The sequence below is a fragment of the Cervus elaphus genome, chromosome 9, assembly GCF_910594005.1.
Source record: "Cervus elaphus chromosome 9, mCerEla1.1, whole genome shotgun sequence".
Lineage (NCBI taxonomy): Eukaryota > Metazoa > Chordata > Mammalia > Artiodactyla > Cervidae > Cervus > Cervus elaphus.
Window position 1 is genome coordinate 48680937 of NC_057823.1, and position 27845 is coordinate 48708781.

At 45.7% G+C, this 27845-nt stretch overlaps 2 protein-coding genes across 2 annotated transcripts in view; both read left to right on the forward strand.

Annotated features, from left to right (window-relative positions):
* The first annotated feature begins 6343 nt into the window (after nt 1–6343).
* LOC122700159 overlaps nt 6344–27845 on the forward strand; it is a 64499-nt gene continuing 42997 nt past the window's right edge. The window contains exon 1 of the mRNA XM_043912832.1: nt 6344–6385. The gene's annotated coding sequence lies outside the window, so the exon portion shown is untranslated. The remainder of the gene's footprint in view (nt 6386–27845) is intronic.
* Nucleotides 20903–22602, forward strand: LOC122700158 (dnaJ homolog subfamily C member 7-like). The gene has a single exon (XM_043912830.1). It carries the CDS (start codon nt 20949–20951, stop codon nt 22317–22319), a length of 1371 nt encoding a protein of 456 aa, XP_043768765.1. The 5' UTR covers nt 20903–20948; the 3' UTR covers nt 22320–22602.

Sequence of the window (27845 nt, forward strand, 5' to 3'; positions counted from 1 at the left end):
CCCAAAAAATAGTCTGTCACTGTTTCCATTGTTTCCCTATCTAATTGCCATGAAGTGATGGGACTGGATGCCATGATCTTAGTTTTCTGAATGTTGAGTTTTAAGCCTACGTTTTCACTCTCCTCTTTCACATTCATCAAGAGGCTCTTTAGTTCTTCTTCACTTTCTGCCATAAGGGTGGTGTCATCTGCGTATCTGAGATTATTGATATTTCTCTCGGCAATCTTGATTAAAGCTTGTGCTTCATTCAGCCTGGCATTTCGAATGATGTACTCTGCTTATAAGTTAAATAAGTAGGATGACAATATACAGCCTTGACGTACTCCTTTCCTGATTTGGAACTAGTCTGTCGTTCCATGTCCAGTTTTAACTGCTGCTTTCTGACCTGCATACAGATTTCTCAGGAGGCAGGTAAGGTGGTTTGGTATTCCCATCTCTTTCAGAATTTTCCAGTTTATTGTGATCCACACAGTCAAAGGCTTTGGCATAGTCAATAAAGTGAAAGTAGATGTTTTTCTGGAACTCTCTTGCCTTTTTGATGATCCAGCAGATGTTGATCTCTAGTTCCTCTGGCTTTTCTAAATCCAGCTTGAACATCTGGAAGTTCATGGTTCACATGCTTTTGAAGCCTGGCTTGGAGAATTTTGAGCATTGCTTTGCTAGCCTATGTGATGAGTGCAATTGTGCAGTAGTTTGAACATTCTTTGGCATTGCCTTTCTTTGGGATTGGAATGAAAACTGACCTTTTCCAGTCCTGTGGCCACTGCTGAGTTTTCCAAATTTGCTGGCATATTGAGTGTGGTACTTTCACAGCATCATCTTTTAGTATTTGAAATAGCTTAACTGGAATTTCATCACCTCCACTAGCTTTGTTTGTAGTGATGCTTCCTAAGGCCCACTTGACTTCTCATTCCAGGATGTCTGGCTCTAGGTGAGTGGTCACACCATCATGTTTATCTGGGTCATGAAGATATTTTTTGTATAGTTCTTCTGTGTATTCCTGCCACCTCTTCTTAATATCTTCTGCTTCTGTTAGGTCCGTACTGTTTCTGTCCTTTATTGTGCCCATCTTTGCAAGAAATGTTCCCTTGGTATCTCCAATTTTCTTGAAGAGATCTCTAGTCTTTCCCATTCTATTTTCCTCTATTTCTTTGCACTGATCACTGAGGAAGGCTTTCTAATCTCTCCTTGCTATTCTTTGGAACTCTGCATTCTGTTGGGTATATATTTCCTTTTCTCCTTTGCCTTTCACTTCTCTTCTTTTCTCAGCTACTTTATACTTTATGACCATTATATCTACTACTGTGGGGAAGAATCCTTTAGAGGAAATGGAGTAACCCTCATAGTCAACAAAAGAGTCTACAATCTCAAAAATGACAGAATGATCTCTGTTCATTTCCAAGGTAAACCATTCAGTATCACAGTAATCCAAATCTATGCCCCAAGCAGTAATGCTGAAGAAGTTGAAGTTGAACCGTTCTATAAAGACTTACAAGACCTTCTAGAACTAACACCCCAAAAAGAGGTCCTTTTCATTAGAGGGGACTGGAATGCAAAAGTAGGAAGTCAAGAGATACCTGGAGTAACAGGCAAATTTGGCCTTAGAGTACAAAATGAAGCAGGGCAAAGGCTAACAGAGTTCTGCCAAGAGAACACACTGATCATAACAAACACCCTCTTCCAACAACACAAGTGAAGACTCTACACATGGACATCACCAGATGGTCAGCACCGAAATCAGATTGATTATATTCTTTGCAGCCAAAGATGGAGAAGCTCTGTAGAGTCAGCAAAAACTAGACCGGGAGCTGACTGTGGCTCAGATCACGAACTCCTTATTGCCAAATTCAGACTTAAATTGAAGAAAGCAGGGAAAACCACTGTAATACTCAGGTATGACCTAAATCAAATCCCTTATGATTATACAGTGGAAGTGACAAATAGATTCAAGGGATTATATCTGATAGAGTGCCTGAAGAACTACGGACAGAGGTTCATGACATTGTACAGGAGGCAGTGATCAAGACCATCACCAAGAAAAAGAAATGCAAAAAGGCAAGATGGTTGTCTGAGGAGGAGGACTGGTTGGGAGTCATCATATGAGACAGAGGGAAGGGCAGGGCAGGGAAGGCCACCAAGTCACGGTACATAATCGAGAAGTTCCTCCTGTGGGCGACTGGATGTCAGTCCCACTAGGGCACTTGCTGAGACAGTGCGCACCCACCTCAGAGCTGTCCTACTTCATTGGTGGGGAAGTTGGAACTCGTTACTGTGCTACCAGTTGTTATTAGTTGAGGGCCACTTCTAAGGGCATTCCCTCTCAGGTCCTCTGGCTGCTGGCAGAGCAGGCTCAGGTTTCTCAGCAGATAGCCCCAGGCATCAAGATGTGTGATCTCCTCTAGGCCTGTCTTAATCTGTAGGTCCTGGAGGTCCGGGGTGAAGGATGGCAATGCAAGTCCTCCCCAACCTGTGCTGGGGAGGCTGCGTGGTGTGCTTGACCCATACCACTAACTCTTCTTCAGGATTAGTGGTTTCCAGACTCCACAAGGGTGAGTGTAGTAAGCCCAGCAACTTCTTACCAGTCAACAGGCATGGGTACTTTGGAGACTTTCTCTCAATGATCAGAATGATGTCCTGGCAATTCAAAGTTCTGGGAGTTTGTTAATAAACCGGTGTAGAAGTGTTTGTTGACTGAAAAAGAAAAAAAAAGAAAAACAAGCACAACCTAAAAGTTGAGAATTATGTTTTATTTGATGCACAAAACTGAGGACTTTAGCCCAGAAGACAGCCTCTCAACTCTTACCAAAGAGGTAAGGAAAGAGCCTGGATGTATAGGAGTTCTGCCACAAAACCCAGGTAGTTGGAACATCAAAAGATTATGGTTAAAGAAAACCAAACATCTCAAGTTAATGAATTTAGTGTTTTTATCCATATGAGGAGATGCAAGAGTCTGAGATCATTGCCATCATTCCTCTGATATGTACATCAGCTGTCTAGGGCTGCTACCCTGTTCTTTCCTTTTCTGAGTCCCTCGGAGTACACAGTTAGGGGTGTCTGCAGTGGCTGCTGGTCCTTTGTTTACTGATATGTAAGACAGCATTTTTCATCTATACCTTTGTAGGCAAAGTTTTCAAGCCCTGCTGGATTTCAGGGCAATGGGCCTGGATTTGAGTGTCAGCCTGGGTAATGTTGGGACTTTCCAGGTGGCTCAGTGGTGAAGAACCTGCCTGCCAATGAAGGAGACATAAGAGACACAGGTTTGATCCCTGGGTCAGGAAGATTCCCTGTAGAAGGGCATGGCAACTCACTCCAGTATTCTTGCCTGGAGAATCCCATGGACAGAGGAGCCTGGCGGGCTATAGGGTCACAGAGAGTAAGACACAACTGAAGCAACATATCACGCATGCACAGTAATGTCAACCAGGTTGGCCTTTTTGGGTTCCAGTTGGCTGGATTCCATCTCACCCACCACATGTCTGGACCTTCTTTGGGGAACACGGCGCTAAGGACACACTGTGTGAGCTCCTCTGCAGTTCCTGAATAGTCATTTCCAGACGCGGACACGAGCAGCGGAAAGGAGCACGGGCTTGGGAGCCAGGGGCCAGGATAGAGTCCTGCTCCACTGTTTACTGGCTGAATCACTCTAGGCAAGTCCCTTAGTGCTTTTGAGCCTCGTTTCCCTCCTTTATAAGATGGAGATAAAAATACTGAATTATTTTTACTGTTGTTGTGAGAATTAGGTCAGATAATGCCTGCACAAGGCTTTGAATGGTCTGTGGGACTTAGCAAGGATTTAGTAAATGTTCGCTTCTTATTATCCTCACTTTTGCCCAACCAGGATCCTACTTGGTGGAGGCAGGAGGGAGCACTCCAGTGCTTTGTGACCCTGGAAGCAGTCCTGACGTCATGGGGACAGATGCTCCTCGCTTGTCTCCATCTGTCATTGTGAGGCTTTGTTCTCTTCCACAATTAGACATATCAGGTTCAAAAGAGTCATTGTCTCATACTAATGAATAGATTAATAACCTCCCTCCCCAGATGCGGGAGACTTTATCAGCCTCTTGAAATGTTGATGATGTCTCTGAAAGGGAGTTTTAGGGAGGCACTCCTAAATAAACCATTCATCCCTGCTTTACCTGAGCCCCACCCTTGGCTGAGAGGTGGGAGCCTGTGGCCTGGGGGTCAGTTAGGGGGCATGTGAAGTGGGTGCCCACAGGCTAGCCACTAACCAGCACATGGGGAAAGATGAAAAACCTGACTCTAGTATTGGGGGCAGGAAAAAGGCTAAAGGAGCTAAAGAAAGGGAAAGGAATGCCTTTCAAGCTAGGGGTCAAGCTTGCAAATCAACAATGTGTTGAAGCAGGCCCAGCTCTGAAGTTGAGATAGTGACGGTCACTGCACCCTTGCCGCCCCCCTTGAGAAGGCCTGCTTGCTGACTGCTCTGCCTTTGACTGAGTCTCTCCTTGCTCGGTGTCAGTGTTGAGGACTGAGCATTGTCAGTTTCGTTTCCCACTCTGATTCGGGGTGCAGACTGCTTAAATCAATGTGTTTCTCTTTTGTCTTCCCAAGGAAATCCAACCAGTGTTCTGTTTCCTTTATTCCTGAACGTGAATTTCAGCTGTCTGATGTTGGGGGGCAGACCCTTTAACTGGCAGAAGATCCCTGCTCCCCTCTGGTGGGGTGCCCTACCCCTTCAGCTTTTGATGAGATCTGACAGGTGCTTACCTTCCCTGAAGAAAGTCAGTAGCCCATGAAGGAAGCGGAGCTTATTTAGAATGATACTCCCCCCAAGTTGAGAATAGTATAAGAGTCTTTTAACAAACACAACTGGATTTCATATTTATTCTTCTGCTTTCATAATGGAAATTGACCTATCCTGAAATGAACTATACATTTTTTAAATTGTCTACCAGATCTCACAGAGAAGGTATTAGGTTTTTTTTTTCACTCTCTAGAATTAACATTTTAATTTTATAGACAGAGATGAATGAAAAACACTGAGGCCAAGGTATCTAACGTTTCAAGAGAAAACAAACAAGACTTTAAAAATGGTGACGTTCATCAGGCTAGGCCCCCATCCTAGGTTTGGCCAGTTTGTTGGAGCTAACCTTCTTTCTCAGAAGGATTGGAAGTCTGAGTAAAGCCAACCACTAGCTTCCAAATTGATTTTCAAACCAAAATTGGAACAGTTCTCAAATGCTCCTGGGATTTGGGGCTATTAATACTGAGGAACAATGAGGAGGAAAAAGTGAGTGTGTAAGAGGTGATTTATGACCGAAAGGAAGTTGCAAGCTTGGAAACTTGTATGCAACCCAATCACAGACCCCTCTGGAGATGTTCCAGGGAAGAGATGGAGAATGTAAAGGGAAAGCGTTTCCGAGGGATATTAAAACTTACAAAAGGAGGTAATGTGGGCTTTGGGCCTGAAGTGAGCAGGCGAGGAGCTGACCACGTTGAATTTCTCATAAACACAGCAGGTTTTTGTGCAGCTGTCATCAGCACCGGGACACCCCACGGGCCTGCTCTTGTACTTATTTCTTACCGTTAGTCCATCACCGAGCAGGTTAAATGGCAGGAAGAGGGTCTCCTCACCGAAGAGTGGGGCTGTGTGACCACTGCTGTGCGAGCCGCAGTCTCGGCTTACCTGTCGGGTTCTTGGGTGTCAAGGCACAACTCCAGCTGCTGGCCCGCAAGCCCAGATGGCCCAGGGGGTGTGGAGGTACACGGGGCTGTGAGGTTAGGCAGGCAGAGCCTGGCCAGGTGTTCTGGGAGTGGACACCTGACTTCATCAGTTCTCTTTTCATATTTCTTACAGAAGTTATTATTATTTGTTCCCTTATTGATAGAACTGATACACAATAAATCACACATATTTAAAGTGTATAACTTGCACACTTTCTATATAAATGTTTATGGTTATGGACATACGTGGTGGCTCAGATGGTAAAGAATTACCTGGTGGCTCAGATGGTAAAGAAACTGTCTGTACTGCAGGAGACCCAGGTTCTATCCCTGGGTTGGAAAGATCCCCTGGAGGAGAAAATGGCAACCCACTCCAGTATTCTGGAGAATTCCATGGACAGAGAGGAGCTTGGTGAGTTATAGTCCATGTGGTTGCAAAGAGTTGGACACGGCTGAGTGACTGACACACACATAGACATAGATATACATAGGTATCTTTACTTGAAGTACTGGGGAGAATCAGTGGATTCATAAAATGCTTTGTGTACAGGGCATTCTTGCAGGATATACACCAATCACATTCATTCGGGGTAAGACAAACAAGAGGAGGAAGGGCTACTGAGATACACTTCCAGCTATCAATCCTTGAGCGATCAGAGGTGGGACCAGTTGCAAATATAACCCAAGTTCACCAAATGGCCAGGTAAGTGTCTCTAAAAAATGAACAGGTATTTATCCAGTCTAGGAGGTGAAAACAATACTTTACACTGGTGTAGTCTTTTATGGCTTCCTGAGTGGCTCAGCAGTAAAGCAGCCTGCAATGCTGGAGACACGGATCCAATCCCTGGGTTGGAAAGATCCCCTGGAGAAGGAAATGGCAACTCAATATTCTTGCTTGGGAAATCCCATGGACAGAGGAGCCTGGCAGGCTACAGTCCATGGTGTTGCAAAGAGTCAGACATGACTTAGTGACTGAACAAGTCTTTTTATAATTTTTGAAGTGTTATACTACCAGAATTTCACTGGGGAGAGACAACATATCTAGATTGTTATTATGGTTACTACTAATCATCATCTACCAGGTCTTCTCCTTAGAAGTCGTTCGATGGCTCAATGGGAGAAGGTAGAAGGGATTCATATCACTGGAGGGCTGTGGCCATTTCAAAGATCTGCAATCCCATTGGAAAAGCCTTCGAAGGATTGACCATATGGCTTTCTACTGTTAACACTGCATCTACCTGCAGTGTTAATTTCAACCCTCCGTTTTCCAGACCATGCCTCCTGCAAATGCAGACTGTTGCCAACAGAATGAAAATGGAGAAAATACTTTGTGTTTAATCAGTGTTGGCCAAGGAATGGGTGGAGGGAGAGCAGGGGTTCAGAAACGTTTGAAAATGAGGAGAGAGCTGGTACATGGAGGAAAGTCAAGCCATTTATGATGTGCTTAGAACCAGAATTGTTGGCACCATATGTTTACTGGTCCCCCAGGATCTGCATGGGCTGGGAGGTACTTCCACTCCCAGTCTCCCCTTCTGCCAACTGGCATTCTAGCTGACTTAGCAGTTCTTGAGAACTTCACCTCTGATCTTCCTTGGAATGTTTCAGTTCTATATTCAAAAATGGGATGAGGAAGAAATTTCTAAAAGCAAGGGTGTGGCTAGTTGTGGAGGCAGAAGTTCCATTTGGAAGGAGCATCTGGAAAAGCAGTCCCCCCCCCACCCAAGTATGTGTCAGAGAGCTGGGTGGTCAGCAATGCCAAGACAGGGCGAGGCCGGGAGTTCCATGTCTTCCCAGAAATGGGCCTGGTAGGAAGGTCAGCCCTGTCATCATCAAACTGCTTCTGACCAGAGAACACATACTACCCTGTACTTTTCAGTCCTCCATCCTGAGAATTCGGGAGAGCACCAAAGAAAGGCCCAGGGCTCCTTGGTGATGCCTGTGCTTTGCAGCTAGCCCTGTGGAGCACACAGTAGGGATGCCCTGCGGGAGTCATCTCTTCTGCACAGCCTGGTTTGGTTCCAGGATGTCTCCAAGGATTTTGAAATGGAAAAGAAGTGACATCCTCCCTGTAGTGTCAGCTGGCCGTGGCCAGCGGCGGGTGGGGGGGAGGGGGACCTTGAACTCTCTGGTTTCAGTGTGGTGACCTAGGATGTCAGTCTGGCTGCAATTTCTTGCTGACTGCTCGCAATTATCTGACATCTGGAAGAGACCTGTGAGGCTTTCCCAATCATCTTCTGCCTTCACTTCCTTAAAGGCGTGGCTACGTTTTATTTTGTCAATAGACAACACATGTTCATAATACAAATTCCAAAAACACTGAAAGGGAAAGCCATGGACATTCTTCCTTCTTCTTCTGCCCCACCACTAGTTTGTCCACTGACTTTCAAAGGAAGAGAAAGGGTTTCTACAGAGCAGTAGGAATCTGACAAGAACAACCTCTTCCCAGCAGAACCCAAGCTGTGATACCTTTAAGAAAAAAAAAAAAATCCACTAAGAAAGCGTAACTGATCGGCTTTGCCTACCAGGCTCTCCAAACCCAAAGTGTGTGAATCTGAATGTCTGTCAGTAGAGAGCCCTCAGGGAACTGGGAAGAGTGACTGACAGTAAAGAACCTTGTTTTCTCGTCCAGGTTTACCTACAGATTGAGTGAGAACATGAACACTTTACCACCTAGACACTTCAAAAATTGCTAAATATGTTTTGCTATAAAAGCCAGTCATAATCTACCAAAAGATTATCTTCAAAGATTTTATGGTAGCACTTAGAATTGCAAAATTTATACATGGAAAATATTTCATTTATTACCAACTTGAGGAACATGGTGTTGTATATGAGTGAGGTCTCTATATAACTGAGGTTTGGTATTTAAGTATGCATTTTATTTTCTAACACTACTGTTATTCCAAGTGTTTTAAAAATCCTTCTCTCGTAATTTCCTTCAAGTCAATTTAGGACAAGTGTTATTTTTTATGTCACTTTTTATAAAGGTATGTTTCATTCTCAGTAAACAGATCACCTTTGACACAAGTTACCAATTTCATGAAGACTTGGGGTAGTCATAATAAACAGACATTGTTTTCCTGGGTTTTTGGCTTCAGTAATGTTTTTAGGGACTATCATGGTATGCAGGGCAGCTTGGCCTATAACTGTTCTGCTTTTATTAATGGTACTTCTCCCCCATTTCATGGTCTGTGCTTCTTGTGTCTTCCTTTGTCCTGAGTGTGTCCTATATGTGGGATTCCTGATAACTTCTTCTTTGAGTTGAAAGGTTGACCTTACTAGGGGTCTGGTCTCTATCTCTAGATGTTACAGACATTCCTGCAGGAGATTATGACTTAGCAACCATGGTGTTCATGGTGTTTAGTTAGGGCTATGGGGATGTCTGTAAAGAGGCTCAGCAACACTGAAGCAGCGTGCCATGGAACAGTCTGTTTCAGCTTTGGAAAATAATAACAATGGAAAGAAATTGCTCAATAACTGATTCCATGAGGGAACATGGAGATTGTTAGCCAGTCAATATTGATTCTAAAATTCAGGTTCATTGTAAACATGCTGAAAACAAAGGCTAAAATGCCAGCACTCTGCAGCAAAAGCAAACACTTATCCATGCAATAAGATTTGTTGGGGAAGCAGTCTGCCCTTGTCAGCGGGCGAGCATGCGTTTATTGAGCAAGAGTTGTGTCTGTCACTGGTGCAGGGAGGTGGGGGTAAGTGGGACTGTGGGTGGATGTTTCCACCACTAGCTGCCCCTTCCTGAGCCGGGCTCAATCCTCATGAGAGGTCAGTGTCAGCGGAGTTGATGGGACCTTGGCTACCCATATGATCAGATTATAGTAACATCTATCACTCTCTGAATGCTTACTGTGTTTCAACACTTTGTACACATTTCTCAGTGGATCCTTACAACAATCTTATGAGATCTGTTATTAACTCTAACTTACAGATGAGGAAACTGAGACCCAGAGGAATTAATATATAAGATCAAAGTCATATAGCTAGTAAATTTGTCCAACTGCAGAGTCTGTTCCCCTAACTCATGATGCTTTGCTGGCTCTGATAAGTGCTCTGCATTAAGTCAAGAAGAGGAGCCAAATGCTAATCCTCTGGCCCCTGACAGCAAGGAGTTGGGCATTCCAGTTCAGTTTAGTCACTCAGTCATGTCTGACTCTTTGCGACCCCATGGACTGCAACACATCAGGCCTCCCTGTCTATCACCAACTCCTGGAGTCTACTCAAACTCATGCACACTGAGTCGGTGATACCATCCAACCATCTCATCCACTGTCGTCCCCTTCTCTTCCTGCCTTCAATCTTTCCCAACATCAGGGTCTTTTCAAATGAGTCAGCTCTTCGCATCAGGTGGCCAAAGTATTGGAGTTTCAGCTTTAGCATCAGTCCTTCCAATGAATATTCAGGACTGATTTCCTTTAGGATGGACTGGTTGGATCTCCTTGCAGTCCAAGGGACTCTCAAGAGTCTTCTCCAACACCACATTTCCAAAGCATCTGTTCTTTGGCGCTCAACTTTCTTTATAGTCCAACTCTCACATCCATACATGACTACTGGAAAAACCACAGCCTTGACTAGATGGACCTTTGTTGGCAAAGTAATGCCTGCTTTTTAATATGCATGTTAGCTTGATCATAGCTTTTCTTCCAAGGAGCAAGCGTCTTTTAATTTGATGGCTGTGATCTGCAGTGATTTTGGAGCCCCCCAAAATAAAGTCTGCCACTGTTTCCACTGTTTCTCCATCTATTTGCCATGAAGTGATGGAACCAGATGCCCCAGAGCCTCCTAGATCTGTCCTCAGTTCCTTCTCGCCCTACTCTAGTCTTAGGACAGAATCTACAGGCACCTTTGTAATCGTAATCCCTGAAACCTAAGGTAACTATTGTGCCTCCACATATGATAGACCCTTCCTCTGAAGTACTTGGTTATAGGAGGGAATTAGAGAACTGGTTAACCGAGGTTTATGCTCATGTGGTTTTTCCCAAGTGGGGCAGTGCTATCATCTGATGACCATGTTCCTACATTATTGAACAAGTATCTAAAAGAAAGGGCCTTGAGAGGTGAATGTGAGAGCTTAAACCTGACATCACAGAGTCCTGTGCTGACAGAGGTGCCTTTTTGCAGTTCTGTTGTATGCATTAGCACATTGAATCCACACAGACTAAGGACAGGAGGTGGCTCTTACTTAGAAATCTGAAGATCCTGAGACTCCATAGTGCTAACTCATCTACCTGTACGTGAGAAGAGAGAAGAGATGAGCTCCAAAGTATCTGCTCTCTGTAATCCTGAATAGTGAAAAGCATTTCCCCAAAATAGCTTCTAAGTAGAGCCCAGTTATGTCACTAGAGGAAAACTGATCTTCTTGCATGAGAGTGAAGGCATGATTTTATTCACATTGGCAAATATTAACCCAGTCCCACTCTATTCTGGATTCTCTTAAACAGAAAAGATCTAACATCTGGCTACTGTTCTTGGGGAGTCTGTGTCTGTTGGGGACTTGGACTGAGGGTAGATAGGAAGAAGAGCAAGGAGTAGTCATTTGCGCCAGCCTGGCATTTGCATTGAAACTGGGTGACCAGCTATCTCTGTTTGCCTGGAAGTGAGGGGTTTCCCCGGAGAAGGGACATTCAGTGCCTTCTCCAGAAAAGACCAGAAAAATACCTGGACAAGCCAGAATGAACTGGTTACTCTAGAAGTTGCTAAACCTCCTTGTGCCTCAGTTTCCTTATCTGCAAAATGGAGATGATAACACCAGATTTCAGGTGATATAAGAGAAAATTGAATGTGATAAGGTTTGTCAAGTTTGTGACACATGGGGGTATCAGTATATGAATACTTGGAGACAAGGAGGAACGGGAGTCCCCCAGAGCTGTGGAACCTTCAGGAAAGGACAAAGCCAGCATGAGCCAACGTGAACTGGAGAAAACTGTGGAGACAAGTGTGCTCCAGAGGTGACTTAAAGAGTCAGTGAGACTTGGTCTAAAATTGTGCAAGCAGATTTGATTGTCTTGAAATAAAATACAGATGATTCTAGAAATAACTTCTTCCTTGCTTTAAGCCACTTGTGTGTTTCGAGATTTAGCTACTGCTCTGCTATGATTCTCCACCCCTTCTGTCTCCTGACCCCTACCTGTCTGCTCTTTTCCTGGGGATTTGCTTCTGGTGTGCCATAGGCTGAATCCGTACCACCCCCTTCACCCCAAACACCTGCTCATTAACTGGCCACCAGCCCCCTCCCCATGAGAGGTGTCTGGTGAGCCAGGATTAGGGAAACTTAAGCTCAGAGAGGTTAAGTGACTTGCCAAGAATCACCCAGCAGATCAATTTTGAATTCGGAAACAGGAACCAGATGTCGGCACCTTGCTCTGTGCTTACTTTGGAAGGTGGAGTGTGGGGCCTTGGAGGCCCCGACAGAAAAACTGAGCTCCTCTGGGAGAGACCAAGAGACCAAGAATTCCAAAGCCAGCCCGTAATTTATGATCAGGAGTTCCCTCTAAGTGTGTCTTATGGGAAGGCATTCTCATAAAAATTCAGCTTTGAGGATACTCCCTGAGTTTGGAAATCTTTACCTATGAAGGGAATTTCTGACTGTCATTTAGGAAAAGATGCCACAATGCATGAACCTAGTGAATTAAGGATCTGGCACAAGCTGTATCAAGTATCAAGTATAATGAGCTTTCCATCTCCAGTCACACACTCAGTGCTTCTCAATTCAGCCAGAATTGGCAAGAGTCAGGCTGGTTATTAAAGCCAAACCTGGAAAAGGCAATTAAGCGCTCCCGGGGTTAAAAGGTTGACTCCAGTGGAAACACAAATCATAAATTTTACTCACAGATATTCCTGTTACTCAGAGGCTCCAGCTCTTAAACAGCAGTGCCTGAGGAGGAGGGATCCTTGCTGGGGGCAGGGTGATAAAAGGCAGGGATGCCGGCCTGCTGGGTCTGGTTCTCTGTCCGGCTGCAGCGGGAGGGGGGAGTATGAGCAAGTTGGGTCTCTAGGAAGCTCAGCGGTGTTCCAGTAGCTTCCCTGGAGGTGCAGAACACTGTTCAGGTGCCTTGTGTGTGCTACTTGGGCATTTAGAAACAGGCTGACCAACCACCCTGCTTTACCCAGGACTGAGGGGCACTCTGGACAGAGAATTTTGGTCAATGCTAAAACTGGAAAAAAACAGATAAACTTGGTGACCAAATTGCTCACCTTGTAAATGATGCTGATCTTCTCTCAAGAGTACTTGATGTTGTTGTTTCGTGGATAAGTCATGTCCGACTCTCTGTGACCTCATGGACTGAAACACACCAGGCTCCTGTGTCCTTTGCTATGTCCTGGAGTTTGCTCAAATTCATGTCCATTGAGTCAATGATGCTATCTAACCATCTCATCCTCTGCCACCCTCTTCTTTTGCTTTCAGTCTTTCCCAGCATCAGGGTCTTTACAAATGAGTCAGCTCTTCGCATCAGGTGGCCAAAGTATTAGAGCTTCAGCTTCAGCAGCAGTCCTTGCAATGAATATTCAAGGTTGATTTCCTTTAGGATTGACTGGTTTGATCTCCTTGCTCTTCAAGGGACTCTCAAGAGTCTTCTCCAACACCACTGTTCAAAAGCATCAATTCTTCAGCACTCAGTTTTCTTTATGGTCCAATTCTCACATCCATAAATGACTGCTAGAAAATCCATAGCTTTGACTATACAGACCTTTGTCAGCAAAGTGATGTCTCTGCTTTTTAGTATTCTGTATAGGTTTGTCATAGCTTTTCTTGCAAGGAGCAAGTGTCTTTTAGTTTTGTGGCTGCAGTCACCGTCCCATGTGGTTTTGGAGCCCAAGAAAATAAAATCCATCACTGCTTCCACTTTTTCCCCTTCTATTTGCTGTGAAGTGATGGGACCAGATGCCATGATCTGTTTTTTGAATATTAAGTTTTAAGCCAGCTTTTTTTTCACTCTCCTCATTCACCCTCATCAATAGATTCTTTAGTTCATTTTCATTTTCTGCCATTAGAGTGGTATCATCTGCATATCTGAGGTTGATATTTCTCCCAGAAATCTTGATTTGAGCTTGTAATTCATCTAGCTTGGCATTTTCTGCCCAACTATTTTGCAAAATGATAAAACCAAAGATATTGGATGTAGATTTCATACCTCTACCTCAAGGGCAATCAAATGGGAATCACTGAGTTCCCACCACCAGAGGTGCTGTGAAGGTTAGCTGAGAGTAGGCAGGTGAGCTCTGGGCAGAGGGCAGGGGGCTGGACAAGATTTCCATCCAGCTGTAGAGTCTGTGTATTACCTGCCATCCTCCTCAGTGTGACTGTTTTAGCAACCCAGAGGGCTCAGAAGATCCCTGCGTCCTACCCAAGACCTACTCACATGGTGTTATTCAAGCTAATGTATCTTTTGAAAAGAGACGGACAGTAACTCATATTAGTTATTTGTCCAGAAGTGAGTCCCACTTAAGAGCAGCCAACAAGGAGAGCCAGTGCTCCATGAAGAGTGACATGCACTGGCCTGAGAATGGTTTTGTGGTTTTCTGATTAAACCTGTTTTGGATAGTCTGTCAAGCAGGTAGAGAAATAGGCAATCTCAGATGGGTTTATAAAGGAGGTTTTTTAGTGTTTTAGTGTCTATCCTACTGTGTCCTTTCAGAGGGTTATTTGCATGAAAAAGTGCCCCAGAGGAGAAGCTATGGGGAAAGAGCCACTGCCACCAGCCACCTCTGAGAGCAGAGAGGAGCCAGCCCTGTCTGCCTGTTTTAATTTCCTTGGAAAAAGTGACATAGCAGAGTATCTTAGTCCAAATTTGCATGCAATGCAGTCACTCACGGAGATGCTATCTCTGCTAATAATCTGGCAATTAAAATGGAATGTGACTGCTAATTAAACCTGCCACTCAACTCAGAGATGCATATTTGTTTTCCAGTGGAGCTAGATCTGATCTGGCCTGTCTTCAAGATTTGGATTAGAATGGAAGACCCAAAGCAGAGAGTTCCTCTATATACCTTTACATTGTCTTCTTTTGAAAATAAACCTTAATGCGAGCTAAGATCAAATTAGAAGCTCAAACCAAGTAAGTCACCTTAAGTTTTAGAAGTGTACATCTTTGGCATGTTTTCATTGGTTCCTTCTTTTAATGTACTATTTCCTCATTTGATTTGTGAGTAGATCTTTAATAATTTGAAATGTTCATAGTTTGTTTAATGTTAAAGTTTCTTTAAATTTCTATTTGATTAAAATCCATACCATTTAGCTGGGTATATTGGCAAGGATCAGAAGGCTGTATAGTCTACTGTGGAGAATGCCTGCCCATGAGGATTCTGGGCTATTTTAGTTACCATATAACTAGGGAATTTTGAGTCAAGTCAAGGAAAGAAACAGATGAGGCCCAGATGGTGCTACAGACATCTCCTTGGTAGGGACTCTCCTGTGAGCCCCACATGGACAGGAGCTGATTGGAACATTGGGACTAGTTGTGCCAGGTGACGCAGCAGCTTCAAAATGCTCAGCTACAAAGCATGCAGTTGTATGCTCAGTCTCTTTCTGACATCTCTAAACTTGCTGACCTGTGACCGTGTCTGCATATAAAGGGCGTGTGTACCCCCCACATGGGGCTTCCCAGGGGGCACAGTGGTAAAAAGTCTGCCTGCCAGTGCAGGAGATGCAAGAGAAGTGGGTTCAGTCCATGGGTCAGGAAGAGCCCCTAGAAGAGGAAATACCCACTGCAATATTTTCTCCTGGAGAATCCTATGGACAGAGGAGCCTGGTGGGCTACAGTCCATGGGGTCATAAAGAGTCCGGCATGACTGGGCACAGGCACATGTACCTCCACAGCCTTCTGCTATGCTCGGGGCAGACATCTATAATCTAGCGCTTCACTGTTTCCTCTTGAACCAAAGCATGGTCTGAAGCCCTGTTTGTACCATTCTCAAAGCAGCCACTGTCGGTTGAGTGGAATGGAGACTCCAGTGAGACACTGCCACCACCCCGGCTGTGTGGCACCCATGGAGCGCCTGCTGGGTGAGACAGGAGAGGGCTGGGAGAACAGGAAGCCAGGGCTGTTGGGGTGCAACTCCATTCATAGCCTGAGGGAGGCCAGCAGCGTCCCCTTCCCCCGTGCCTTGCTCCAACTCGGGGTGTAGAGTACATATAAGGAGATAGCCTCCTCAGCACCCAGATAAGCCCCCTGGATCCTTTGTCCCACAGGCTTCTGGGGCTTCTGGGGCCAGTGGGATGGAACATTCTGGAGAAAGAGCATTTCTTCTCCAAATGCTTTAGGAGATGTGCTTGAAAGGCCATGAGGAGGGTGTGACTGGTGAGCTCCAGGCCACCCGCTCACCTTGGCAGCCCTGCAGGGTGTCTGTTCTTGGGCAGAGCATCCCACAGGAAGCCAGGCAGCCACAACAGCGGGCAGGACCGTGGGGGGCCAGAGCGGAGACAGAAAGAGGCTTTGAAGGAGACTCTTGGCTCCTGGATGAAACGCACCGGTCCCCTGGGCAGTCGGTGTGCTGCATTCACTCCTTTTTATTGAACCACCAGCTACACAGATGTGTCCGCCCACACAGACATTCAGAGACCCAGTCCTAGCCTTGGACTCCATGGAGGGAGGGCTGCAGAGGGTCAAACAAAATTCACCTTGAGGTATATGAAGATGAAACCAGCTCCCCAGTTAGGACACTACATAGATATTTAGGGATGTGACACGGCTCCTAGAAATGGCTGCAGACAATAATATTAAAATGAGCATTCTATCAACTCCCTGCTTTGACTTTTGCTCTCTAAAAATTCATTATCCACCTGGAAGCTTCCCTGGTGGCTCAGATGGTAAAGAATCTGCCTGCAATATAGGAGACCCGGGTTCAATCTCTGGGTCAAGATCCCATGGAGAAGGGAATTGCTATCTATTCCAGTATTCTTGCCTGGAGAATCCCATGGACAGAGGAACCTGGCGGGCTACGTGCATAGCGTCTCAAAGAGTCGGACACGACTGAGTGGATAACACTTTCATTGGCAGCCAGAATGGCTGACCGTGGACCCCCCACCTACCACTCACCCTTCAGCCTCCACACTTGCAGCTTCTTGCTTCTCAAGAGCTAGCTGGTGCCTCTGCCTGGACCTCTCCTCCCCGGTACTCTCAGGGCCGGCTGCTTTTTGTCACTCATGGGCTAGCTCAGTGGTCCCCTCCACAGAGAGGCGTCCCTGAGCCCCCAGTCCACGTTGGAAACCTTCCTTCCTGCTCTCCTTCTTCCCAGCACTCATCACTCTTTGAACCTGTCATGTTTAACAACTTTTTTCTTGCTTATTGTCATTTTCTCTCTGAGAATAAAAGATCTCTGAGAGCAAGACCTGGCACCCAGCACAGACTGTGTTCGCAATAAGAATTCAACAGGCAAAGAACCTTTGCTAAGTCTCCTAGGAGCAAACAGTTACTTTTTCCCTGGGTTCTCCCAGTTGGCTTTGCAGGGTGCTGGGCTGGAGTGAAGCAGCCTGGCCTTCCTGAAGCCGGGAAGACTTCCCGTGCAGGAGCCCGGGTGACTTCTTTCCCTTCAGGCCTTGCCGGATTCTCACAGACAGCTGCCTTCCACCGCAGGGGCCTCTGTCTGGCCGGCCCCACACCCCGGGGCAGCTGTGCTGGCATCTTCCTCCCGATGCCTGTCCGGGAGGCGGCTATGTTTCCTCTTGGAGCCTGGCCGCAGGACAGACGCCCTGGGAGCCTCTCTCTGAATCCAGCCACATGTTTTTGCTCCCGCCCCAACCTTCTTCCCAGAACATGGGCTTTTGGGTTTAGAAGTAAACAAATTCCCAGCAGCTCTGGGACACAAGGGAGGTTGGCCTTAGTCTTTGGGGAAGAGAGAAAATTCTGAAGACTTAACAAGAGTAGAATCTCTCCCTTCTTAATGGAGATGGCTGATCCTAACCCAGGAGGAAACAAATCTTGGCTCTCTAACCTGCTGTGACTTGAAGCAAATCTAGAGAAGAGCTGCATGGATGAGAGCCCTGTGTCCCCTGCAAGGGTGACCTTGCTGAGCCTCAGTTACAACACCATGAAATGGGTGGGTGTAACAGTGGTATCGCTGCCCAAGGGCAATTCTGAAGAGCAAAGAATCCAGTGCATGCCTGGAAAGTGCCTGGCATAAGCTCAGTGTGGAAATATCTGGGAATGCCATGGAGCAGTAGGGGAATACAGACTAGCAAGGCCACTAGGTCGGGAGCAGACTGATTTGGCTCACAGGAGATTAGTCAAAGATGAGTGGGGCAGAGTGTCCTTTCCACTCCTGCTGAGGACAAGGTATGGCCATGCGTGCATGTGTGCTAAGTCGCTTCAGTCGTGTCCGACTCTTTGTGATCCCATGGACTATAGCCCGCCAGGCTCCTCTGTCCATGGGATTCTCCAGGCAAGAATACTGGAGTGGGTTGCCACACCCTCCTCCAGGGGATCATCTCGACCCAGGGATCGAACCCATGTCTCTTATGTCAGAATTCTGCCTTGGCAGGCATGTTCCTTACCACTAGCACCACCTGGGAAGCCCAAGGTAGGGCCTTGAGTCACGCCAAATTTGGTGATGCTGTCAGGATGTACAGGAGCTCTGAGTGAGGAGGATCTGATTCTTACTTTTCTTGGATCTCCTGTTCCAAATTTTGTGCTAGGTATAGAGTAGGCAAAGAGAGAGATGTGGTTGGCAGTGAATTCCAGGACAGGGATGCTCAGTGAATACTGAATGAATGAATGAATGAATGAATACTCTCCCCAGCCTCCTGTGCTATTGCCTCTCAGCCCCTCCACCTGCATGCCAATTCAAACCCAAGCTGTGGAACAAGGGCAGGCCTTGGGGTACCTCTGGGAGCAGCAGGTTTTCACACAGAAGGAAACCCATCTGGGGAATGTCTGCCACACCATCCTGTTTTGACCTTTGGAGTGGCAGTCCCCTGCACACCTGTGGGAGATCTCCAGGTTCACTCAGAGCTGGCCTGGGCCTTCCATACTGGAGAACAGCTGTAAACAGCCCTTCCTGCCTCCAGGCAGTCATTGTGCTGAGGGGTGTGGGGCTGGTCCCAGTGTGTAGTGGACTTCCCCCCAGCCCCCGAGCCAGCATGGGAGAAGCCACTGTGTCCTGCAAGAGCAGATGGCACTGGGACATGTGGGGATGAGGGACTAGACAGTTAGAGTCTCATCTCCCAGTGGTGACCTCAAGAAGAAAGAAAAATAATGGAAAGATGATTGGAAGCCATCTTTAATTTTTTTTTTTTTTGAAAGGAGAAAGAAGCAGAATTCCTAAGCATGTAAAAAGCACTATTTAAATTTCTTGTCTGTAGCATATACTCAAACCTATAATTATGGCTTTGGAAAAAAAAAAGGATAATTATGAAAATTTCTGGGCTCATTAAAGACACACAATTGACATTCAAAATTATTTGAGTTAGAAATGATGCTGAAATGAGTCTCTTTTAAGGAGACCCAGAGGAAAAGAGCTTTGCTTTTTTTAAAACTCGAAGTTCTGGGTTAACCCTGAGTGTCACAGGTTGCCTCAGGTAATGCTTCACTCCTTGAGAAGGAGGCGACACACAGGCTGCCCTCTCTGCAGTGCTGACTCAGCTTGGCCTCTAAGGGCCAGGCTTCTTGGGCTTGGTGGGTCGTGATTTTAGGTGAATGCCCACAAACAGTGGTCATCTAGAGCCCAACCGGCTGCGTATTTTGCTGAAGTACCTGCCCTGCCCCAGGCTGCTCAGGAGACCAAGGAGCAATCAGAAGCCCCGATCTATTGGTTTCCTCAGGATATAACATGATTCTGGAGTCAGACTGATCAGACTCAAATCCCTGTACCATCGCTCACCAGCTGTGTGACCTTGGCACATCCCTTCCTTTCTTTGAAGAAGTTTCATCAGTACAGTATGGGCAGCTGGAAAACCTCCTTTGCCAGAGCCTGGACCCTGCCTTTCCTTGAGTCCTAGCTGCACCCCCTCATCCCATATGCCAGCACCATGATAAGACTGTCCGGTCTGACATAATGGGAGGGTAGACCAGATGTATGAGCCAGCAGAGACAGCAGGGCACTGAGGTTATGGCAGCACTGCTATCTAAGAATACCCCAGTAGCTTTCTCCCATGGCCCAAGAGAAGGCCAGCCCTGGTGTATCCTTGAAGTGATCAGACCCATCTCATAGGCCCTAGCTGCCAGGGGACTTTCCAGGAGCAGGCTCTCAAAGGCAGGGCTGTAGGTGTTTGTTCCTAAGAGCACAACCTTTGAGGTCCTTTCCTCCTTGCTACATGAGGAACCCATGCTTTCATGACCTCCCATTGCCCCTGATCCAGGCTCCCACATCACTCTGCCCTTGTACCTGCTTCCCTAACTGTCTAGGCTGTGCTGGGAGGTATGGAGGGCTCTGCTGCTTGGGGGTCTTGCCATCTTCGGGAGTGTCTGTATCCAGCCGTGAGGAACTTTCTAAAGCATGCCGTGTTCCTAGTTGTCGGTGCAGGGAGGCTTCTGAGAGCCACCTTAATGAGGCGGGGCTCACCTGGTGTCCTAAGTGCCATCTCCTGGTGCTCATACTGGGTACCTAGGCTTCAGCCTGCCCCGGGTCCCAGGGCCACTGTAAGGTCATGCTGCGGTTGTTTGAGTTAGTAATTGGAAGCTCAGTGCCCCCTGGGTGAACATGGGGAAGTCAACATAGCTGTTTATCTGATTGGTGGTTCATAGCCAGCCATGTGTGGCCTGTGGTCAGTCAGCCATGACTTTATTAAAGGCTTTTTCTTAGAACTGATATTATCAATATCTTTTCCACCTGTGGCTTACATCTGATCTTCTAAAGAATCTGAGAATTTCCTTAGTGTTTATGGCTGTAGTCAATACTACAATTTTAAAAAATGACAATTTGAGATGGATCATAAACCTAACTGTAAAACCTAGAATAAAAAATCTTCTAGAAAAGAAAAAGAGGAGATTATCTTCACAGCCTTGGAGTAAGCAAAGATTTTTTAGACAAGATACAAAAAGTACTAACCATACAGGGAAAGAATAATGAATTAGTTGTCAAGACTAAGTTTCTGTGTTTTCATCTTCAAAAGACACCATTAAGGAAATGGAGATAGGTAAGCCACAGAAGGGAAAATATATGAAATACACATAGCTGATAAAGGAATTATATTTAGAATGTCAAGAACTTCCACAGAGCAAAACAGAAAGACAAGCCAATTTTAAAAATGAGAACAGGCTCCGACCGGAAGTGCTCTTCACCGCCGACCTCCCACCCGGCTCTCTGGTCCCGGCGGTAAGATGGCGGCTGCCGCGGAGTGCGATGTGGTAATGGCGGCGACCGAGCCAGAGCTGCTAGACGATGAGGAGACGAAGAGAGAAGCAGAGTCTTTCAAGGAACAAGGAAATGCCTACTATGCCAAGAAAGATTACAATGAAGCTTATAACTATTATACAAAAGCCATAGATATGTGTCCTAAAAATGCTAGCTATTATGGGAATCGAGCCGCCACCTTGATGATGCTTGGAAAGTTCCGGGAAGCTCTCGTGGATGCACAGCAGTCAGTGAGGTTGGATGACAGTTTTGTCCGGTTCAAGAATGCGAATGCAGTCATAGAATATGAGAAAATAGCAGAAACGGATTTTGAGAAGCGGGATTTTCGGAAGGTGGTTTTTTGCATGGACCGTGCCCTAGAATACGCCCCTGCCTGCCATCGCTTCAAAATCCTCAAAGCAGAATGTCTAGCAATGCTGGGTCGTTACCCAGAAGCACAGTCTGTGGCCAGTGACATTTTACGAATGGATTCCACCAATGCTGATGCTCTGTATGTACGAGGTCTTTGCCTTTATTATGAAGATTGTATTGAGAAGGCGGTTCAGTTTTTTGTACAGGCTCTCAGGATGGCTCCTGACCATGAGAAGGCCTGCGTTGCTTGCAGAAATGCCAAAGCACTTAAAGCAAAGAAAGAAGATGGGAATAAAGCATTTAAAGAAGGAAATTACAAGCTAGCATATGAACTGTACACAGAAGCCCTGGGGATAGACCCCAACAATATAAAAACAAATGCTAAACTCTACTGTAATCGGGGTACGGTTAATTCCAAGCTTAGGAAACTAGATGATGCAATAGAAGACTGCACAAATGCAGTGAAGCTCGATGACACGTATATAAAAGCCTACTTGAGAAGAGCTCAGTGTTACTTGGACACAGAACAGTATGAAGAAGCAGTACGGGACTATGAAAAAGTATATCAGACGGAGAAAACAAAAGAACACAAACAGCTCCTTAAAAATGCACAGTTAGAACTGAAGAAGAGTAAGAGGAAAGATTACTACAAGATTCTTGGTGTAGACAAGAATGCCTCTGAGGACGAGATCAAGAAAGCCTACCGGAAGCGGGCCTTGATGCACCATCCAGATCGGCACAGTGGAGCCAGTGCCGAAGTTCAGAAGGAGGAGGAGAAAAAGTTCAAGGAAGTCGGAGAAGCTTTTACCATTCTCTCTGATCCCAAGAAAAAGACTCGCTATGACAGTGGACAAGACCTTGATGAAGAGGGCATGAATATGGGTGATTTTGATGCAAACAATATCTTCAAGGCATTCTTTGGTGGTCCTGGGGGCTTCAGCTTTGAAGCTTCTGGTCCAGGGAATTTCTTTTTTCAGTTTGGCTAATGAAAGGACACCACCCGGAATCCAGAAAATGCAGACTTGCTCAGTTTAACCTCGAATGTGGACACAATTCACCTCCTCCCTTCATCACGTCTCCACGTCCTTAGAGCAGTTTCGTTTTCTCAGTTGGATACCCTGTGTCTGTGTGAGTGGGGTGAAGGAAAGGGAGCCAGCGCCGAAGACTGCGGGGAGGGGAGGGAGGCGGGGGGGCGGACAGGGCAGCTTGTGAATTTTTGTTTTACTGTTTAACTTTATTAAAAAAGAAAAAAAAAAAAAAAAAAAAAAAAAAAAAAAAAAAAAAAAAAAAAAAAAGAAAAATGAGAACAGAAATTTACAAATTAAGACATGCAAATGGCCACTAAACACATGAAAAGATAGTCAACATCATTAGTCATCAGGAAAATCTAAATTAAAATCACATTGAGATATTATATCTCACCTAATACAGTGGTTAAAATTTCAAAAGGGCTGATTACTCCAAATGCTAGTGAGGGTATGGAGCAAATGGACCGCTCATGCCATACTGGTGAGAATCTAAAATGAGACAGTCCCTTTGGTAAATGATTTAGCAGTTTCCTATAAACATAAATGTATGTCTGTTAGCATAACTGTCACCATCTTGAGCCTGTTTGCTTCCTCCTGTCCTTCCACTGATCCTACCCAGGACTGTATTGTGCAGTAAATCTCTTCTCTGTCATTGAAGACTTTGTGGTTAATAGATATTGTTTAGCAATCATTGGGTCTAGGTGGCCTCTCTGCTCTGTTAGTCACCAAACAACGATGAAGACCTTCCCTGACATTCCCAGTGCCCACGAGGCTACTTACCCATTCATAAATCCTGACATAAGAATGTACTTACTGTTTTCAGGTACAGACCTCCATACCCTAGGTTAACTATAAAGTTGTCCTAATGGCCCCTTGGCAGTGTGGAATACCTCTGCGAATACTTCCGGATTGTTTCTGCCTGGTCCCACCCTGTGGGCATGCTACCCTATAGTAAGTAACCTGATCTATACACTGTATGGAACTGTCTGCCTTGTTTTTTGGTCTCAAGATACGTTCTTAGTTCTGTGGACAATTTTCATTCCCTCCACCCTCCAACAATATATCTATTCTATGACCAGTGATTTCACTCCTATTTACTCAAGAGAAATGAAAACATATTTGTACAAGAAATATATTTTATGATATTATATCATAATATGATAATTATGATAGACTTATTTATAAGGGAGAAGGAAATGGCAACCCACTCCAGTATTCTTGCCTGGAGAATCCCATGGACGGAGGAGCCTGGTGGGCTACAGTCCATGGGGTTGCAAAGAGTCGGACATGACTGAGCAGACTTATTTATAATAGCCCTGAATTGGAAACAAACCAAATGTTCATCAGTAGAAGAATAGATTTTTTTCACAAGTGATACATTCATACAATGGAATGTATGCATGCCTGCTCAGTTGATGCAGTCCTGTCCAACTCTTTACAACCCCATGGACTGTAGCGCGCCAGGCTTCTCTGTCTATGGGATTATCCCAGCAAGAATACTGGAGTGAATAGCCATTTTCTCCTCCAGGGCATACAATGGAATACTATGCACCAATGTTATTGTTGCTGTTCAGTTGCTAAGTTGTGTCTGATTCTTTGTGACCCTGTGGACTGCAGCATGCCAGACTTCCCTGTCCTTCATTATCTCCTGGAGCAGGCTAAAACTCATGTCCATTGAGTCAGTGATACCACCAACCTTCTCATCCTCTCTTTCCCCCTTCTCCTGCTGTCCTCAATCTTTCTCAGCATTAAAGTCTTTTCCAGTGAGTCAGTTCTTTGCATCAGGTGGCCAAAGTATTGGAGCTTCAGCTTCAGCATCAGTCCTTCCAATGAATATTCAGGATGCACCCCCCCCAAAAAAAAACAACAGCAAAATGCTGACACCTACAACAATATGGATGAGCTTCAAAAACATTATCCTCAACAACAACAACAACAAAAAACAGATACAGAAAAATGAGTCCAGGGAACATACTGTATGCTTCCCTTTATATGAAGTACTAGAATAGACAAAGCTCATCTACAATGATGGAAATCAGAAAACAGTTGCCTCTGTGAGCAGGGAGACAGAGATCAACTGGAAAGGGTTATGAGGGAACTTTCAGGGGTGATTGGAAATGCTTCATGTCTAGACCTTGACTCAGATGATAGCTAGGCAGATTTATACAGTATCTATATAGGTTTATATTGTCAAAACTCAATCAAGTGGAATACTTAAGATCTATGTATTTTATACAAAATTTTATATGGTTTATGTCTCAATTAAAAAATATCAAGAACCCACATTTATTGAACATATACTCTGTGCAGGATTGTGAAAGACCACCTCTTCATGGACTCATCAGTGATCACAACTACCTGGAGAGGTAGGACCCATCACGGGCAACCTTCTTATCTGTAAGGTTGCAGAGCTCATTAAGTGGGAGAAAAAAGTGAAAAGCGAAAGTGTTAGTCACTCAGTCATGTCCGACTCTTTGCAACCCCATGGACTGTAGCCCACCAGGCTCCTACTCTGTCCATGGAATTCTCTAGGCAAGAATACTGGAGTGGGTAGCCATTCCCTTTTCCAGGGGATCTCATCAACCCAAGGATGGAACCCAGGAATCTGCACTGCATGCAGATTCTTTAACATCCAAGCCACTAGGGAAACAGAACCTAAATTCCCTGGTCTGAGGACTTATTCACCCTGATTGTCTCTTATTTTGTTATCTCTGAACCTCCATTAACATTTTTCACATGACTTATAGAAAATGGTATTGGACTAAAAATGTGAATTTCAGGCCTTGTCAATTATTGAGTGAACTTGTGCTAAACATCAGGCACTGTGCTGGGGCTGAGGAGAAGCCCTGAACCAGAGGGGTGCCAGCTCAGAAGTCACAGTCTGGAGGGGTCCCTGCAGGCCAGCATCTGGTCCTTCTGGGTGTTTGCTGGCCCAACTCCTCTGCACAGATGGCTTGTGAGTCCAGCCTTAGGGTTTCTTTCCTGTTGCCTCCCAAGGCTCTGCCCTGGTTCCAGAGGGGACTCTGGTTGGAAATTCTTCCCTTGATGTGCAGGTGCCCTATTATCTTCACAGGCACTGTCTGCAGAAGTAGGTCAAAGCACAGGCACCCTGTCAGAGAGAGAGAGAAGGGAATTCTTAAGTCCCTTTGGGCTCTGTGTGCACACCCTGGGCTCCCCGTCTTGGGGGCTCTGCAGGACTCTCTGCCAGCAGCAATGCAGTGGATGCCACTGTGCACATGGGGACCAGGCCTCCCCTTGCTCTCGGTTTCTAAACCCAGGTTGGGTGCAGGTTGAGACATTCTGCCCCCCATAAATCACAAGGGAGCTGGAGCCTTAGGGAGCTCGCTTTCCTGCCTTGCAATCGACAGGCAGCACTGCTGGGTCCTGTCATGCCTACAGGTCTGGCGATGAGCCCCCTTCCCTTCCATCTGCATGGAGTCATCTGGAGACCCGCAGCTCTCCCCATTCACAGTGTGCTCCCGGCTGCCAGCCCTGCAGCAGTGGCGGTGATGCCCACCTGCCTCAGAATTCGGACCATCGGCCCCTCAAGATGCCCTAATGACCTATCCCCTGCTGCCTCCCCCGGTCCGCTCTGCCCAGGCTGTGTGCCATCTTGTTCTCCCTGCACCCATCACTGGCAGTCAGAAGCTTCAGCACACAGCTAAGGATGACTTTACTGGGGATCACAGGCTGAGTTTAGCACTTTCTCATCTTATGAGATTTTTTTCTAATAATTGCCTCTGATATCCTCCCTGGGACCACAGTAAGCCGAATAGCCTGAGGGGGCGACTTGGTAGCCTTCTGGAGGCAGTATTTGAGGAGCATAACCCCTACCACCATCGTGTCTTGAGCCCTACATGCATATCAAAGCTCTTTGCTGTGCATTTTGTCACTCAGTCCTCATGTCATGTTGTAAGGGACACTTGTGTATCACTCCCACATTTAGAGGAGAAAATGTGCCCCAAACTTTTAGTAGCTTGGTTCATGTCCCATGGTGGTGTCTGAGCTGACTGATGGTGGTTCAGAAAGACAGCGCTGACTCCCTGTTCTCTGAGCAGAACCTCACAGAGTCGAGATCTGGGCATTCCTCACACACATGTGTTATCATGAACAGATATACTGTATGGGGTGTTTCCTGGGATGCACCCAAAACGGGGCCCGGCATGATCAAGACCTGGACCCTGCCAGCTCATCTTCCACACAGAAACCAGGGTGACTGTTTTCTTCCAAAAAACTAATCTGACCATGTCACTCTCCTGCTTATTTATCTCTTTAACCGTCACAACCGTCCTATGAGATGGATGTTAGGACTTTGACATGCAGGTGAGAAAGATAAGTCTGAAGATACCACCTTTACTAACTTGCCTCCAGCACTGTGCTGTTGTTCAGTCGCTAAGTCACATCCAACTCTTTGCGACCCCATGGACTGCAGCACAGCAGGCTTCCCTGTCCTTTAGTATCTCCTAGAGTTTGCTTAAATTCATGTCCATTGAGTTGATGATGCCATCCAAACACTCATCCTCTGTTGCCCCCTTCTCCTCCTGTCAGTCTTTCACAGCATCAGGCTCTTTTCCAATAAGTCAGCTCTTCTCATCCTGTGGCCAAAGTATTGGAGCTTCAGCCTCATCCTTCCAGTGAACTTTCAGGGTTGATTTCCTTTAGGATTTACTTGTTGATCTCCTTGCTGTCCAAGGGACTGTCAAGAGTCTTCTTCAGCACCACAGTTCAAAAGCATCAATTCTTCAGCACTCAGCCTTCTTTATGGTCCAACTCTCATATCCATACATGACTACTGGAAAAACCATAGCTTTGACTAGACAGACTTTTGTTAGCAAAGTGATATAACTGATTTTTAATATGCTGTCTAGGTTCGTCATAGCTTTTCTTCCAAGGAGCAAGCATCTTTAAATTTGATGGCTGCAGTCACTGTCTGCAGTGATTTTGGAGCCCAAGAAAATAAAATCTGTCACTGTTTCAATTGTTTCCTTATCTATTTGCCATAAGGTGATGGGACCAGTTGCCATGATCTTAGTGAGAGATCAGTTTTTGTTGTGTTAAGTCATCCAGTTTGTAACTTTGGTTTGCAGCTCTAGGAAACCAACAGAGGATCTTATTCTTAGAGTGGGGAGAATCTGGGTCATGCCTACAGGTGCTGTCTTCTCTCCTGGAGATTTTAGTGCCCATCTGCATATGAAAGAGTCTAAGAAACCTCAAAGCCAGGAAACCTGTCATCAGCATTTTTAAATCTATTATTTAAATCTATTATTTCCCAAACAAACTTGATCTTGGGATGCCTTTCTCACAAAACACCTTTTAGCTGGTGTGAAGGTGGGGCTCCAAGGAGCATACTTTGAGAAATACTATTAAATGTCGAACAGGTCTCCTTTCTGGCTACATGCAGGGAAAAATGCCTTCTTGATCAAACCTGCCTGTGCTTTTTCATCACTCCTGACAGCCCTTCACCACACTCATCAGCACTGGAAA

Coding starts and splice junctions, on each gene's coding strand:
- LOC122700158 (XM_043912830.1), top strand. CDS start 20,949: ATGGCGGCTGCCGCGGAGTGCGATGTGGTAATGGCGGCGACCGAGCCA.